Raw genomic sequence first — 17,295 nt, forward strand, 5'->3', positions numbered from 1 at the left:
TGGAAATAATCCCTCTGTAACAACTAACAAACGTTACTGTGTCACGCCATGTCTTTTTATTTAGGGAGTCTATTTTAGTCGGGACAGCAGTTCATTTCAAGTTTGACACTGTAAAGATTGTATTTTACAAGCAACAAAAAACAAGTAATTGCATTCATTGCAAAATAATTCAGGGAAATGTAAACTACACATAGAAATAAATGAGCTATGACTCTAAATGACACTTTATTCTTTTAACCTCCTACTTCCAGATGGCTGTGAGCTCACCCTGGACCCCAACACAGCACACAGAAACCTCTCCCTGACCGAGGAGAACAGAGGTGACATGGGTGGCAGAGGAGGAGAAATATCCCGATCACCCAGAGAGGTTTGACCACAGGTTACAGGTGCTGTGTCGTGAAGGTCTAAATGAGCGCTGTTACTGGGAGGTCGAGGTAAGGGGACCCTTAAACATTGGGGTAACCTACAAAGAAATCGTCAGAAAAGGGGAGGCAAACGACTGCGTGCTGGGACACAACGACAAGTCTTGGAGTCTGGTGTGTTCTCAGGAGGGTTGCCATGTTCTGCACGACAACAAGAGACATGAAGTGTCTTCTTTCTGCAGTCGCTCCAGTCGAGTGGGAGTGTATCTGGACTGGCCAGCTGGTGCTCTGTCCTTCTACAGGGTTTCCTCCGACACTTTGACCCACCTTCATACCTTCAGCACCATGTTCTACTGTCCCCTGTACCCCGGCATCGAAGTTCACCCTAAGTCTTCTGCCTTGCTTTGCCCACTCCCATAAACAACCTGCCTCTGAGTGTGTAACTACCATATATGCAGGGAACGCGACTGCATCGGGGCCCGGCGTGCTTGGGGCCCGGTCGCCCGGCTCGTGTGTGGCCGAGCGTCGGGTGTGTGGCCGAGCGTCGGTTGTGTGGCCGAGCGTCGGCTGGGCCCCTGCTGTATATTGCAGCGAACTGGGTGAGTGCGCTTGTCAGCCTCTCTGGTGTTACACAGTTCCGGGGGGAATTGTGAAGTAGTGCCTGCCTGGTTTCAGAAACCCGGTTTTCGACGCCACAGGAGCTCCAGACGGCCGGCCCGGGGCTCGACTCCGCTGCACGCCGAGGTGGGGTGCAGGGTGTCGGGCTCGCAGCACCGCTGCGGTGTGCTGCGCCATCCTATCAGGGCCCGGTTTGACCATCTTGCATCGGGGCCCGGGGCTGACTCGTTACGCTGCTGTGTTCAGCATAACGTATAGTTACGTAAAGTAAAAACTGCCGTAGAGCCCTCAAATGCTAATAGCGTAGCGCTAACAATGGCAGTCAATGGGACATTTGCCTACTTCGGTTCAGTCGCCCAAAATGCACATTCAAACAGCTGCATAAACACTCACATGTACATGTTGTGACTCATGTACTCACCATGTGATTAAATAATTATCCAAAGTTACGTTCATTTTCATAGTAAATCCAGACCCAGAACAAAACAAAGAGTAACCAAAATAACAGGAGTGTATAACTGTAGTTACTGTACTTCCTCGTTTGCCACAGCGCATGCGCACTACTGATGACTGCACACAGCACATCCCAGTGCAGGATGTGTAGGGGAAAAAGTAAAAAAGAAAAAATCTAGAGGTGAGCGTGTATTTACAAGGCTGCAAATTAATGCTGAACAAACAGTGACAGATTAAACAATGAATAATGAAAATGTAAAAAAGAGCCTAAGTCTATAAATATGGGCTATATTGGGTTAACACAGACCCCACTAATATGCCTACAGCTCCGGTCCTGCAGCATATCACTGAACAGGCCCCCTCCCTACTGAAGAATGACTTTTCTGTTAATAAGGGGGGGGGGGGGGGGGGGGGGTGTCACATGTAGAGATTTAACGGTATGAAAATGTCACATCACGATTATCGTGACCAAAATGATCAAGGTTATCGTATTATCACAGTAGGGCCAAGTAGGGCCAAGTTATTGGAGCAGACGTATAGCACATGACAGTAGAAGCGCGTTCCGCTGTCACTTATCTAAATCACGTTAAATCGACAAGGGATATATATAGGCACAGTATGACATATATGTTTCACATAGGGTGGTGTTTTCACTTCGATGTTTTATTTGGTCCAATATTGAAATGTTCTACAATTGCAGGTTGTGTTACCATTACACATTATTTAGATCTACCTTTATATCTATTTCGGCTCATTTGGTTGCTATTTAGTAGCGAAATGGAGTAGCGCAATGCATGCTGGGACATTTCACAGGCAGTGAACTTACAACTTATTTTTCCTATGGGACGTGTGTTGTGTCTGTCTGAGGAGGAGAAGGGAGGAGAGCAGGGGGAATGTGAGAGAGTGATGGGGTGGGGAGGGAATGGGAAATGTTGGAGAGTATAGGAGGTGGGGAAGGAGCAGGGGAAGGGGGAGAGCAGGAGAGGGGAGGAGGGAGGGAGAGCGGGGGGATGTGGGGGAGGAGAGAGCAGGGAGAGGGAGGAGGTGGGGAGAGGATGGGAAGTGTGGGGGAGGAGAGAACAGAAGGAGAGGTGGGAGGGTGCAGGGGAGGGAGAGCAGGGGGAATGTGAGAGAGGAGAGAGCAGGAAGTGGCAGGGAATGGGGAAGATTGGAGGAGAGGAGGAGGGGAAGGAGCAGGGGAGGGGAGAAAGGAGAGAGCAAGAGAAGGGAGGGGGAGAGCGGTGGGAGGTGGGGGAGGAGAGAGCATGGAAAGAGAGGAGGTGGGGAGGGAATGGGAAATGTGGGAGAGGAGAGAACAGGAAGGGGGAAGTGGGGAAGGAGCAGGGGAAGGGGGAAAGCCTAGTCTGACCTGTCCTATTCTGCTCTAGTCTGATCTTAGCCTGAACACTATAACAGGTCTACAGCCTATAGTTAGGCTGTAGCTAATCTATCGCCTACCTAAGCTAAGAATTCTCACGGTTATCACGATTATCATTAAAACCGGTTATCATTACATCCCTAGTCACATGTTATATATTTATATATATTTTCATTTACACTTTGTTATTTAGCTGAAGCTTTTGTGAAAATGTAGGATATGTTGATGTTCAATTGTTTTAATTTGTGTGTGGTGTTTTTATTATTACTAGAAATCTTGCGTGCTGTACACACGCTTGATTCCTAGGCTCGGCCGCTGCGCGGCCTCACCCGCCCTGCAGCTCACCCGCTTTGCGGGCTCACATACACAGGCGTGGCATCGCCTGCTCTACTGGCATGTGCAGCGCAGAATTGCTCAACTTCGCATCCCTGATGACATCAAAATTCGACACGACGAAGTATTTGGGTCATCTGTGGTACTTTTTCTCTCTATAGTTTCCATCAGACTGTGAGGTTTCCATACTTTTTTCATGTATGTGTGAATGCCACTCTGGCCCCCTCCCTTGTGTTAGTGTATGTGTTGGGAGTAGCAGGTGCCACTGATTTAGCCTGATGACTGCCTGCCTGTATGCAAGTCATGCCTTTCACTGCCTCACTCATTGCTTGACAAAGATCCTGTGAAGATCGAAACATTGCAAATAAAAAACCATTGATGGAGCCTCAGTGTGTGGACTTTATCTTTTTGTCATCTGTGGTAGTACTCAACATGGGGTCCGGGGACCACCAGAGATCATAATAGTTGTATAATTGTTTAGGAGAATTCTGCAAGTGTTTTGCAATTCCATTAATGTTTTGTGGACAAAAATTGAACTTTTAAATATCTGTTTTATCATGTGACAAATTGTCTAACTTCAGTCTTGCTCTATATTTGAGAAAACAGTATAACAATTGCAGTAACTACGAAATCCAACCGAAAACCCAGCAAAACTGCAGTAACTACACTTACTGCAGTTTGATTTGGTTTCACAGAGCTTCAGCTGGATTTAAACAGAGATAAACCGCAGTAACTACACTTCGAGGTGTAGTTACTGCGGTTCAGACTGGTTTTTGGTTGGATTTAGTTGGTGCAATTTTCCCGCTCTTTCATAACAAAGCCCAACTTATCAATCACTCATAATGGGACAATCCGTTTAGTTAATCCAGTTCATTCCCAATATGAGAGCACACCTGACAGCTGTCCAAATTGTTAATGAATGAGTCTTCAATGTCTCTAAGTTAAATCATAAATGCTGTATTCCTAGCTAATAATCCATAAGAGATAAGAAGGGAGAAGGGAAAATTTGTGTTCTCCAACGGCAACTGTTCATCTGTGGGCTATATCTAACCTGATCGTAGTTTTGTGGGGCGGCTGTGGCTCAGGAGGTAGAGCAGGTCGTCCACCAATCAGAAGGTTGGTGGCTCGATCCCCGGCTCCTCCAGTCCTCATGTCGAAGTGTCCTTGGGCAAGACACTGAACCCCAAATTGCTCCCGATGGCGCCTGGCAGCTGGTCGCCCTTGGTGTGTGAGTGGGTGAATGTAGGCACATTGTAAAACGCTTTGGATAAAAGCGCTATATAAATGCAGTCCATTTACCCATTTACCATTCGTAGTAGATAGTGATAATAGTTTGGTATCACTAGCTAGCTCATCAGGATGAGTCTGTAATTCATTTTATTCAAAATCATTTTAATATGCCATGTTCTTGTATGAATTATCAATCTGAAAAGCTGATAATAAAAAAACAGTGCTCATTAATTCATTGTGTCAGAATGATGACCAAAAGCAACACCACCAGTGATGAAGACGATGCTGACAACGATGACATCAAGTGACTTCAGGATTCCCTGAAGTTCTCTGTTACTTATCTATTTAAACTTTTTAAACATGTTAACAATAAAACAAATCTAATACAAATACAATACATATAATCGGCTCGTCTCCAATGGCTTCACGCGATATACACGTTATCAATCAGAACTAGAAAAGTGCACTCGGTGGAGTGCAGATCTCCGCCAGGACCGCGTTTTCCCCGAAGCTGATCCATAGTCATGTGTGTGACGAGACATCGCCTGAATGCAATGTGTTAGAGAGTGTTGTCATACTGAGATGCCATTGTAAATCATATATTGTTATTGTTATTGTCTGCTTTTATTTGTGTTTTGTTTATGTATTCATGATGTTTATTGTATGTGTTGTAACCCACGTATTTGTGTTGTTTTTTTATTGTGTGTTTGAGTAGAGTAATTGTTTAGTTTTTTGTTGCCAGTAGATGGCACTATGCCGAATTACACGAAAATCAGTGCACTCCGTTACATACTCCTTAGCACACTCCCAAAGTTTGAAGTCGATCCGACCAACGGTTCTCGAGATACGCGAAGGACAGGAACACACGCCCAGACAGACGCACACAGACAGAAGCAAAGACAGTCAGACCAAAGCACAGACAGACAGAAGCACAGACGCACAGACAGACAGACAGACCCACGCACAGACAGACAGACAGACGCACAGACACGAAAACACTGGTTCATGCTAAATTACAAAACTCTCCTTGGTCTGTCACCCCCCTACCTGTGTAGTTTGTTGCCTACTGCACCTGCCGCGTACAACACCCGTTCTGCTAACCTCATCCTGCTGAAAATCCCCAAAACTCACTCTGTAATCGGTCAGTCGTCTTTCCATTCTGCTGTGCCCACAGACTGGAATGGCGTACAAAAAACACCAAAACTGGACAATTTCATCTCCAAATCAGCTTTCAAGGACTCTATCATGGACATATTCACTGACACCTGCAACTGCCTCCTAAACTAACTCTTATCCCCTGCCTGTCTGCTCCGACTGTTTTTGTTTTATTTGCTCTGTCTGTCTTGCTATGTTTTAACTGTGTTTTAACCAGTGTTTTAATTTGTTCTAAGTAACTTTGTATTTATTTTATCCCCTACCCCCTATCCCTCAAAAGGCTCTGCCTTCTGCCAGGTCCTCATTGTAAATAAGAATTTGTTCTTAATGACTTACCTGGTTAAATAAAGGTTAAATAAATGAATAAAAACAGACAGACAGACGCGGCCGAAAACATGATCTCCTGGCGGAGATAAAAAAAACATGATCTCCTGGCGGAGATAATAATAATAAAATTGTACCCACCTCAGACACAGTGTTGTTATCCAATCTACGGGGCCAAGGTACTCCAAAATATTCCGTAGTTTCCAATACCCAGACATTTGGGTTTCAACTGCTCCACAGCGCCTGATGTATCGATTCAGTGCTCAGTGGTTGTGAGGGTGGACTGCAGTTTACAATTTTGAGCATCGGCTCAGACATGTGAATAATGTCTCGGTATTGGAAACTACGCAATATTTTTGGAGTACCATGGCTCCGTAGAGTTGGATAAGGCAGTGGTTCCCAACCACCATGCCGCGGACCGGTACCGGGCCGCAACGCATTTGGTACCGGGCCGCGAGTCCGGTCCAAAAAATATATATATACTGTATATATTTCTTTTTTTACATTTTTTTTTTTTTTTACAAACTACAAACATAAATAAACGTCAACTTGAAACTATGTTTCAACTACCACACAGCCTATAATATTATAGCCTATGTTTATTAAAAAAAAATACAAATTAATTATTAAAATTGACAACCGGTCCGCGACTTTTTCCCCCATCTGTCTACCGGTCCGCGGCACAAAAAAGGTTGGGAACCCCTGGGATAAGGTAATGGATTTTGGATAATGATACTGTGATATTGTCCAAATCTCCAAGAAGCCTTTTATTCTTTATTTTTTTTATTGATGGCTATACTATACTAGTCCGACATAATCAGTAGCGGCCGGCCACTAGAGGGCGCCAGGGCGCCGCCCCACCTACTTTATCCACATGAAGAAGAGGGAAATAAAACGTTATAGGCTATATATATATATATTTTTTTTTTTTTATGAGCGAGGTGAATATTAGATAGTGAGTATATAATCTGCAATAAATATGTAGATTCATAATTATCTACATGTGTACTGTTTTTGGGTCAATATTTTCTTGCACCCAATTGCCACGGACGCTGTCCGGGGACTTCCGGTTTATACTTCCGGTTTCCACCAGTGCAGATCATTAGAGTATCAGGATCTGTGTAGTTGCACATGCGCTGTTCACTCTCAAAAACAAAGGGATTTGGGAGGGCTCTGGGCGCACGTATCTAGCGACCAGGTGGAGGTGGGGTCAGGTAGAGTGAGTGTCGTGACGTAGGCTAGGCTACGTAGATGGATAGCGACCATAGTAGCGACGCAGTATATATAAACACTAAGTCCCACGCCGACGGCTTTGCAGCACGCGCGCGAAGCAAAGAAGTTTGTTTTCAACTGCCATAAAACACAAAAGACGTTTTGCAAGATTGGAGAAAGAAAATTCTGTGAAGTCACTCAAAACGACGTTTGAGAGACGGACTTTACAGGTGAAGCATCGAGTGAAAGAGCTTGGACCAGATCACCTTGAGCTCGCCATTAAACAACAGGCTACAGACAGAGGAAGAAAATACACTCAGGTCTTTTTTAGACGTTTCTAGTAGCTAGTTACGTCCGTTACTACTTGCTTGATTTAGGGCTGGAGTGGACGATAATTCAATAGCCTATTATTGTTGTCTTTCAGTGGAATCATCGTGATGATATGAAGTTATTTTAATAGTGACATTTTTGCTGTCTAAATTGATGATGACAAGCAAATGTTACTTAAAAACTGATCAAATGAGGTATGGCAGGAATATTATTTGAAAATATAAGGTTTGTGTGACATCACCATTCAGTTCAATGAGATGAACACTAATTTTGCATACGTGAAACATAGATATTGATATTGAGAAGAATCCTTATGATTATCATATTGATTTCAACCCCATCGTCCACGCCTATATATAGCCCTCCCTGGACAACAATGCACCAGCCGCTACTGTACATAATAATTTCCTACTCAGTGGACTTACAGGGGCTGAGAGTTTATAGTGATGCTCTTGTCTTGTCCTAACCATAGAACTCTCCTAGTGAATGTTATTCAACTTTTGTATATCCTACTGGAAATTAAGCTGTTAGGCCATAGTGAAATATGCTGTTACTTCACAGAAAGAGTGTTTACATTTTGCGGTAACGCTTTAGAATCCAGCCCGCAAATAACCCTGTAGGTACAGGGTAACGAGATCTGTGTTGTACCTCGTACTTACAGGGTACTTACGGGGTCGGGTCCAAGGTGTTGTTCCCTGCTCGTGGACTAAATATGTACTTACAGGGTACTTACGTAAGGTGTTGTACCCCATACAGGGAACAACACCTTCTACCCTGTAAGTACATATTTGGTCCACTACAGGGAACAACATCTTGGACCCCATAAGTACCCTGTAAGTACGGGGTACAACCTAGATCTTGTTACCCTGTACTTACAGGGTTATTTGCGGGCTGGATTCTAAAGCTTTTACCCATTTCGCTGCTCTTCTGGCCAATATTTAATCAATGCAGGGATTTTTTTTGGCAAGCCATTCATACTAAATCAGTTGTCCCTGGCCTACAACAGTCTATAATAACAGAGTCCTGTTGGACTCCATCATGTGTGTATCAATATTCTTTCTAAGTCATTAGTTTACTGATAGTATTTCTTTGTACACTCTGGGGTATTCAGAGCAAAGAGGGAGAGGGAGAGAGAGCATGATGATTCAACAGGGCAAGGAGAGCTGGTATAGATGATATGGAGGTGAGTGAGAAAGGACAAATAATGACATTACAATAGTATACTCTGAATACTCTAAATTGGGCTTCAAATGGCCAAAATCGTTCGCATCGGTGGGCCCGGTATGGTATCCTTTCATGGGGCCCGAAAACCCTGGCCGCGCCCCTGCTAGCAGTATAGCCTAATTCACACCCTAGCCTATTATTATATTAGTGGTTCTCAACCTTTTTACCAGGCCTACCACCTGAGAAATTACCACCATATGAATGTATGAGAGGGAGGGGGCCCCGTGTACCGCTACCCGTACCCCATCCCTAGCCACAATTGTCTGGAGCCGCTACTACATGTGTATGTGGAGGAAGGGGCCCTGCATTTCACACTTTTGTACATCCTGTCAGAGGGCGTAATTACGTGTTGTGGTGGGCTTGTGAACTGGTAAGATTCCGTATTGATCTCATATCACGAAGCTGTAGAATGGAGGTCACATCGCTACAATCGCTGCTCTGTAAGTAGAATCTGTGTGTGTGTGTGTGTGTGTGTGTGTGTGTGTTGACTTTAAAACATTCAAAGATGACAATGTGTCCCGGTCATCAGAGTTGAAGCTGTCTTTTCCTGTAGTAGAATTTAACTGATCTTAGTCTTGATCTGGTGTAGTTTGTTGAAGGAATGATGAGTGATCCATAATAGAAACCCCCCTCATGTGTTCATCCTGTATCTATATCATGTGTAGAGAAATCATTCTTTAACATTATATAGTAGATCGAAATTAGTATCTTCGTCTAACACAAAATACAATTTATCTGAACGATGGAAGATAAAACCAATGTTTTCCACATACTAGACCTCTGAGTTTCTCAGTAGAATTGTTTTGTCTTCTTATCTGTCTGCGTGTAAAACCTCAAACCAACGTTTCATTTATCTTCAGTGCTGACCGCGTTGCTGTGCTGCAGACCCACACAAGGTTGGTACACTTCACCATGACAGTGCCAAACTGTTGTGACCCTTTTAGAGAGCTTGTGTGTTCTGGATAGCATAGTTTTGCAGAGAGTGCAGGAAGAATGAGTGGGCAAGATAATTTAATGGCCGCGTTACAGAAAGTGTGCCAGGTCCACGGCGTAGATGCTCTCAAGGACATGTTTGTTGCAGTAGTTGTTGCAGTTTACCCGGGGTCGATTTAGCTGATGCACACATTCGGAATCGGAATGCACCACCCACGAGGTCCCTGGTTGGCAGAGAAAATACATCCAAAAGTATTTTGATACAAATTACAAATACTTGCTCAAAAAGCTTATCACAATACAAACAAAATACTGGTCTGAAAAATGTATTTGAAAATACATAAGAGCTGCAACAATTAGTCCATCCATCGATTCATTGCCAAATATGACATGAATTGCCTATTTTGATGATCTATTAATCATTTTGAGACATTTCTGTAAGGAAAATGTCGTAATTCTCTGATTCCAGCTTCTCAAATGTGAAATTTTCTGGTTTCTTTAGATGATAAATCGTCTCTTTAGTCCTCTGTGACAGTATTCTCCTTTGTACCCTGTACACACTACACTTCTTCCATTTCAGTTTTAGCTGTTTTTCAGCACAGCTAATTTCTCCCTCACTTCAGCTTTTATCACCTTCTGCGAGGGCTTTTGACTTACAGGCAGCATTTCTACATGTTAACCTCAAGTTTTGGAACTTTGACCATGTTAGCCCTAGATATCTGACATCATAACAATATCCCTGGAGATGATGTGCCATGGCTGCAGTTATGGAAATCGCCGGCTCCACGGGCTCCCAAAATCATGACTGACAGACAGACAGACTGTCAACCATCGTACAACTGTGTGCCATGGGCTCATACTACATCAGAGTTGCTCGAGCGACATCACTGATGACATCACAACTGCCTGAGTGACATCACAATTGTGCAAACAGTTGCTCGAGAGACATCACTGATGACATCACAATCGTGACCCACACTGCCTCCACACACACTCCCACCCACTTTGCCAATTTTAATTAAGAAGAAGATAATTAGTTGTGTCTTTCTAATATGATACACTGGTTTGAATATGCAGTAAACCATTTCATTTGCAGATAGCCCAGTGCATGCAATATCTAATCATCAATTTATATTAGTAATTTATCTCTGGAGGAATTTCATTACGTCATTTTTCGTAAATCTTTCGTAAATTTTCGTAATTTCCACCAATACAAAGGTTCATGCTAGTTTAGACGAAGAAGTGATGTGAAGTCTGACTCAAGACCCACCCTACTCTAATTTGTGGTTGAGTTTGTTCTGATGGAAAGCCAGTCAGAGGTAGCATAGAAGTGACATGTCACATTTTCTTTCTCCACAGTTTAAACCTGTGTGTCAATGGTAAAATTGTGTCAATTTGAGAATAAAATGACATAAAAAGTATTTTATGTATTTAAAATACACAAAACACAAGGTCTGAAAGTATTTTGATACAAATTACATCTTATTTTTCTCGGTCTAGCCAAATACAAATTACAAAATACACAAATGTATTTGAAATACGTATTTGAAATACATGTATTTAAAATACTGCCCATCTCTGCTGGTTGGTCAATTCATATGTCTGTCACACATCTTCTTTTTGACTTGGGGGGGCGGGCATTAACCACTTTTCAGAGTTGTGTTCCAAACATAGCTATCATGATCTACGGCTGGCACTGTAAGACTAGCCAGAAGGTAACAAATCATATTCAGAAAATAAAATATGTGATGGATCCTTCAGACCTCTATGTGCCAGACTGTACCTTTTTTTCAAAGATGGTCTGACGTGACAGATGTTCTTTCTTACCTCACTTATCACTATCAATTTCATGGCTGTTTTTCCATTTTTTTACAATCCTGCCGGCGCTGAAGACTTCCAACATGGCCTCCTGAGGGGGAACTGGAAGGCCCTCTTATCATTACTTCCTAGGCTAAATACAGCTTGGGAAGTGAGTTCAGGGACTTGCGGTTATAACCAATACACAGAGTTAGGCTTTGTGTTTCAGACTTTTTTTGTACAGTAATGCTTATTGCTTAAGGTCATTTTGTTTTGTCAAAGGATCATGCCTAACTTGTCCTTCCTGCTGCCTCTCTCCAGCCTCTCTGACTGTGAGTCCCAGCAGATCTCAGTTCTTTTATAGAGAGCTTGTCTCTCTGAGCTGTGAGGACCACAGCTCTGCTGGACGGACGGTGTGGAGGACAACGACCACAGAAAAACTGTCTAAGTGTGGAGATTACTGGGGAATGCCATCACGTTTTTCCGGCTGCAGCATCACTTACACATTCTCAAAAGACAGTGGAGTTTACTGGTGTCAGTCTAGCGAGGGAGACAAAAGTGACACAGTCAACATCACTGTCACTGGTAAGACCATAATGACATTCACTCATTATGAACAACTAAATAACACTGTATTCTGTCTGTCTGTCTGTCTGTCTGTCTGTCTGTCTGTCTGTCTGTCTGTCTGTCTGTCTGTCTGTGTCAGCAGGCAGGACTGACATGCATGCTGCAGATCTCTCTCTAATGACTTCAGTGATCAGGCTCCAACTTGTCTGTTGAATTTTGAAAATGAACCACTCTCTCATTGGTGCTACGATCTGTCAGTCATTCAATTGTTCCGCCCTCAAAACAACAGCGGGCGCTGCAAAGTGGCACAGACTCATAAATGTCGTATGCGGAGTGCAGCGATTCAACATCATATTTGAGTCTGGGGAGAGACTATTTTGTGTGCAGGAGATACGCTTCGGGACACGTGTCCAGCAACACGAGTGTAAAGCTAGTCAGAATGAGAACTTTTATTTTCCTGTCATAACTTTCACAATAAAAGCCACTGCAACACGACCAATTTGAAAATGGTTGGAACACATCTCTTGTTCCCCCGTCCACCACGACCACTACACGACCGGCCTGTATTTGAATGGCATGCCTCTTCCTGATTATAGCTCCCAACTCTGTATCCACTGCATGCAATTGGCAAGTTTGCTGTATTCGCTGCACGCAATTTGAAAGTGTAAAGTTATGTTACTTGTAGGCAGATTGAAGAGAACGGGCTGGTAAATGAATTAAATGATGTCATGTCTCTGTGTCCAGATGGTCATGTGATCCTGCAGAGTCCTGTCCTTCCTGTGATGGAGGGAGCTGCTGTGACTCTAAACTGTACAACCAAGACTCGCTCCTCCAACCAAGGTTATTATGGTTTTGCATTTTTCATTGGTTTTTATTTCTGTCATTTTGACTTTTTGTTTTCAATTCCAGTTTAGTTTTAATTTGTTTTTAAATCTGGTTTGCTAGTTAAGTTAAGTTAAGTTTTTTTCTTGAAAATGTTTAGTTTTTACTAGTTTCCGAAACTTTCAGTGTTAGTTTTAGACTTCGTTAGTAATATGGGGTATTTCTCTGGTTGTTATTTTAGTTGACGATTTTTTTTTTTTTCTCCACACATTTGTTATTTTGTTCGTTTTTGTTAGCGATAATAACCTTGCCTCCAAACTCCCAGCTGATTTCTTTAAAGATGGCTCCATCATCAGGACCGAGCCTACAGGACAGATGACCATCCACCATGTTTCCATGTCTGATGAAGGCCTCTACAAGTGTAACATCTCTGGTCATGAAGAGTCTCCATCCAGCTGGCTGGCTGTGAGAGGTGAGGATATCAAAGTTAACTGACTTCATTTTCTTTCATGTTATGGGGTTTCTGCACTCACAGAAGACTGTGTGAAACAATTATGTTAAAGAAAATCTTTCAGCATTCAATCCTCTGTCTGTGTCTCATGTTTATTTTTTACCTCTGTCAGTCTGTTCAATCCTTTCCATCTGCTTTTAGCAAGATAGAAAGAAAGAAAGAAAAGGTAACATTAACAGTGCAAAGACATGATGGTCAGGTGAATTGAAGACTCTAAATTACACATATACCAACAATATATATATATATATATATATGATATATATATATATATATATATATATATATATATATATATATATATATATACACATTTATTATATACACATTATATACAAAAAAAAATTAAGTTTGGGAAACACTGGTCTAATGCCGGACCTTTGTCACATTGCCTCAGTGTCTCCTGTTATTCTCTGCTTACTAATGTCTGTGTGTGTGTGTGTGTGTGTGTGTGTGTGTGTGTGTGTGTGTGTGTGTGTGTGTGTGTGTGTGTGTGTGTGTGTGTGTGTGTGTGTGCGTGCGTGAGTGCGTGCGTGCGTGCGTGTGTGTGTGGATGGCGGGTGGGGGGGGGGGGGGCTATGTTTGTGTTTCCTGTGGCGAGACCGCATCTGTGTCGATTAACCAGTGATGTATTATTATTATTATATTTACTGCTTTATTTCTTGTTTGTTTCAGCAAGTCCCACAACTCCTCCTGCTACTACTTCCTCCAATCCTCCGTCCTCTACCTCTCTCCTCCTGTTGTGGTGTTTTATACCGGTCTGTGGTCTGGTTGCACTGTTGGGGTGGTACATCTGGAGGAAACTCAAACGTAAGAGACAGACCTTACATTTTACACAAGCTTATTTTGTCTTTTAGGCTTTGTACGAGTAATGTTTAATTTGACATTACAATACCTTTACTTTATTAGGAGGCGGGCTGCCGGTCCCTCTTGTATTTGCCATTCTTCTTCTTCTTCTTCTTCCTCCTCCTGCTCATATGCATGAAAATAAAATAAACTTTGAACATTATGTCCAGTGAGCAGGACAAACTTACTCTGACTTTGGGGGTAGTCCTGAAGGTGGCACTACAGCAACCGCCTAAAGGTCTAAAAAAATCTCACTTGTAGGCCGAAGTGAACAGAAATGTTCAGATGCTTCGAGCTGCCAGGAATTATGAAGTTCATCACAGGTTTTTTTTTATCAAAAACTGTAAAACTAATTAAACCTCTCCCCACACATTTTTGTTCAATTGACACCAAACTTGCTACACTGCATCTCCAGACAAACAATCGAGTCAGATTTGTACAATCATCAAAGTTTGAGCCCAGAGTGCATCAAAATGTTTGACTGTAAACGGTACTGTAAACAGCTGCTGCAAATTCTCTTTAAATATATTTTCAATGTTCATGAAAAACATTGACCAAATTTTGCTGTCATCGTAGATGAAATGTGTAAAATTTCAGAATTACATCTCAAAAACAGATTTTTTTTTACAGCATTTTGAATTCTGCCCTCATGTTGCATTACAGGTCGTGATGCAGAGGCGGGAGCTGATGACATCACATACAGTGACATCAGAATAACACGTGACTTACAGCGGCCAATCAGACAGAGCAAAGGTAGTATGGTGTTGTTCTGCTGTCTTATCTGGGGGAATTCTTAAGAATTGATGTTCTCCTGTGTGTGTGTGTGTGTGTGTGTGTGTGTGTGTGTGTGTGTGTGTGTGTGTGTGTGTGTGTGTGTGTGTGTGTGTACTGTAGGTGTGTTTCCATCCACCTGTTGTTATGCACATTTTCGATTCGCTTTAAAACTTGAGTAATGCTGAAAATTCGGAGAAAACCTTGAAATACCCTAATGCAAAAAAAAAAAAAAAAAAAAGTTTTACGCTTGGGGGAGGTGGAAAAGTTGATGTATCGATAAAAGGTAAATGTGACTAATTGCCCCTTCCGCTCCTGTCTTCATGTCTCTACTTGATGACGTTAAGAGAGGCGCTACAGTACCTTGCTCTTCGTACACGTGTCACAGAGACATTCCAAAGCACCTCCCAAAGCAGAAGTCGTCTTTTTTTCTTTCTTTTTTGGGCATTTTTGCCTTTATTAGATAGGACAGTAGTCAGACAGGAAAGGTGGGGAGAGAGAGAGGGAGAGGGGATGACATGCGGCAAAGGACCCGAACCCGCGCCAGCCGCACAAAGGACTGAGACTCCGTCGCACGTGTGCCACCAGGGAAGCCACCAGGACACAAGCAGAACTCTTCATTGATTAGATCCCCCGTGGTTTGAAGGCCTGATGCTGCTAATAAATAACTTTAATATACCAATCCTTCTGTGTTTTGTGCTGTTGAGTCCAGCCATCATAGCGCTCCACAGCGCCCCTCTGGTCAGAAGCTAACAAAGGCACGGCCACCATCTTGCCATTAAAAAAATATTATATATATATATATATATATATATATATATATATATATATATATATATATATATATCACCAGCACAGAATTGGGATAAACAGAGTTATTTATTAGCAGCATTGGACTTTCAAACCCCGGCGCCTCTCAATGAAGAGCATTTGAAATGTCTCTGCGACACTTGTACGGTGAGCCGATCGGCATTTTCCGTTGCTTGGGACTTTTCTTAGCACCTCTCTTAACGTTCATATAAGCATTGATGTGGAAAATTGAAGTTCCATTGATTGGCATTTCATAATCAATTGGCATTTCAACAATCTGGGGAAATCTCCTATGTACAGTATATGCGTCTCCATTTCTGCATGTAGCATATTAAGGGACTGTGGAGGGGAGATGCTTATCAAGCAGTGACATGAAGGCAGGAGCAAAAGCGGCAATGCGACTAAGTGCAGTGATAACAGATTCAGTGAATCTTCTGTTGTCTCTCAGTTCACTAAACACTTGTTTAACGAAACTCCATTAAAAAAACATGCAGTTTCATGTTGCCTTGCGTACTGGCAAAAGTTAACGTAAAACATGAGGAAGGCATATTAATCAGTAGGATGCACTCTACATGCTAAAATTCGGTTAAAATTGTAGATACATTTGGATGGAAACCCTGTGTGTGTGTGTGTGTGTGTGTGTGTGTGTGTGTGTGTGTGTGTGTGTGTGTGTGTGTGTGTGTGTGTGTGTGTGTGTGTGTGTGAGAGTGTGTGTGTGTGTGTGTGTGTGTGTGTGTGTGTGTGTGTGTGTGTGTGTGTGTGTGTGTGCGCGCGCACGCATGTGCGTGTCTGTCTGTTGTGCCGTGATGGTTTCTTTAGAATTTAACCGCAGAATTCCATCCACGTTTGGTGTGAATATATGATATTTGCCTGTAAATTATTCCGTGTTTTTCTAATGTTTATTTGTGTCGCTCTTGGTGTGTAACTGCCTTTATTCTTATTATTAGTAGTAGTTAGTTAGTACTTAGTAGTAGTAGTAGTAGTAGTAATACCAGTAGTAGCAACAGCAGAAATAGTAATAGCATCAAGTCATGCTCGTCGTACTAGTAGCAGTAGTGTTACTAACTAGTAGTAGCAGCAGTACACAGGATATTTGATTACTATCATATATTTTCCAGATTGTGATCCAGCTCCAGTCTACTCAGCAGTGAAAGTAATGGGAGACGTTGCTTCTGGACAAGTAGCCTAGTCATCAAACCACCCAACAAGAGAGGTAAATCTCCTCTTCCTTATAGAAACTGTATCACTTACACCACATTACATATTCTACATTATATTACATACTGTTACAAACAGCTCATTGTAAATACATATAATGCAGTATCATTAGCAAACAAAGATGATAGTATTTTACATCAATAATACTGACCTTCAAGGCCTCTAGCTGTATCAGATACCTACTAATCCCATAGGCACCCTCTCAGGTCGGCTGATTGTGTCCGCCTGGCCGTGCCTAAAGCCTGGCTGGTGACCAAGGGCAATCAGGCTTTTGCAGTCCGGGCTCGCACACTCTAGAATGACTTACAGAACAGTACAGTAAAGCATGAAATTACAGTAGATAAAATTTTAGGATTTGGCTGAAGGCTGAACCAAGCAGTCACATGACACACTGGACTACA

The 17,295-nt window shown here is 42.6% G+C and overlaps 1 protein-coding gene and 1 long non-coding RNA gene across 2 annotated transcripts in view; both read left to right on the forward strand.

The window, feature by feature from the left end:
• The window catches only part of LOC310779235 (NLR family CARD domain-containing protein 3-like), a 46,248-nt gene extending 43,948 nt beyond the window's left edge, over nucleotides 1-2,300 (forward strand). The window contains exon 9 of the mRNA XM_083639749.1: nucleotides 252-2,300. Coding sequence (XP_083495875.1) covers nucleotides 252-373 — 122 coding nt within the window. The 3' untranslated portion in view covers nucleotides 374-2,300. The remainder of the gene's footprint in view (nucleotides 1-251) is intronic.
• An 11,685-nt stretch (nucleotides 2,301-13,985) lies between these two features.
• On the forward strand, nucleotides 13,986-16,889 carry LOC310780120. Its single transcript, XR_014552906.1, has 3 exons — nucleotides 13,986-14,059; nucleotides 14,759-14,848; nucleotides 16,795-16,889. It is a non-coding gene; the product is annotated as an uncharacterized lncRNA (long non-coding RNA).
• Nucleotides 16,890-17,295: the final 406 nt, after the last annotated feature.

This window comes from Poromitra crassiceps (assembly GCF_964638095.1).
Source record: "Poromitra crassiceps genome assembly, chromosome: 7".
In the NCBI taxonomy this organism is placed as follows: domain Eukaryota; kingdom Metazoa; phylum Chordata; class Actinopteri; order Beryciformes; family Melamphaidae; genus Poromitra; species Poromitra crassiceps.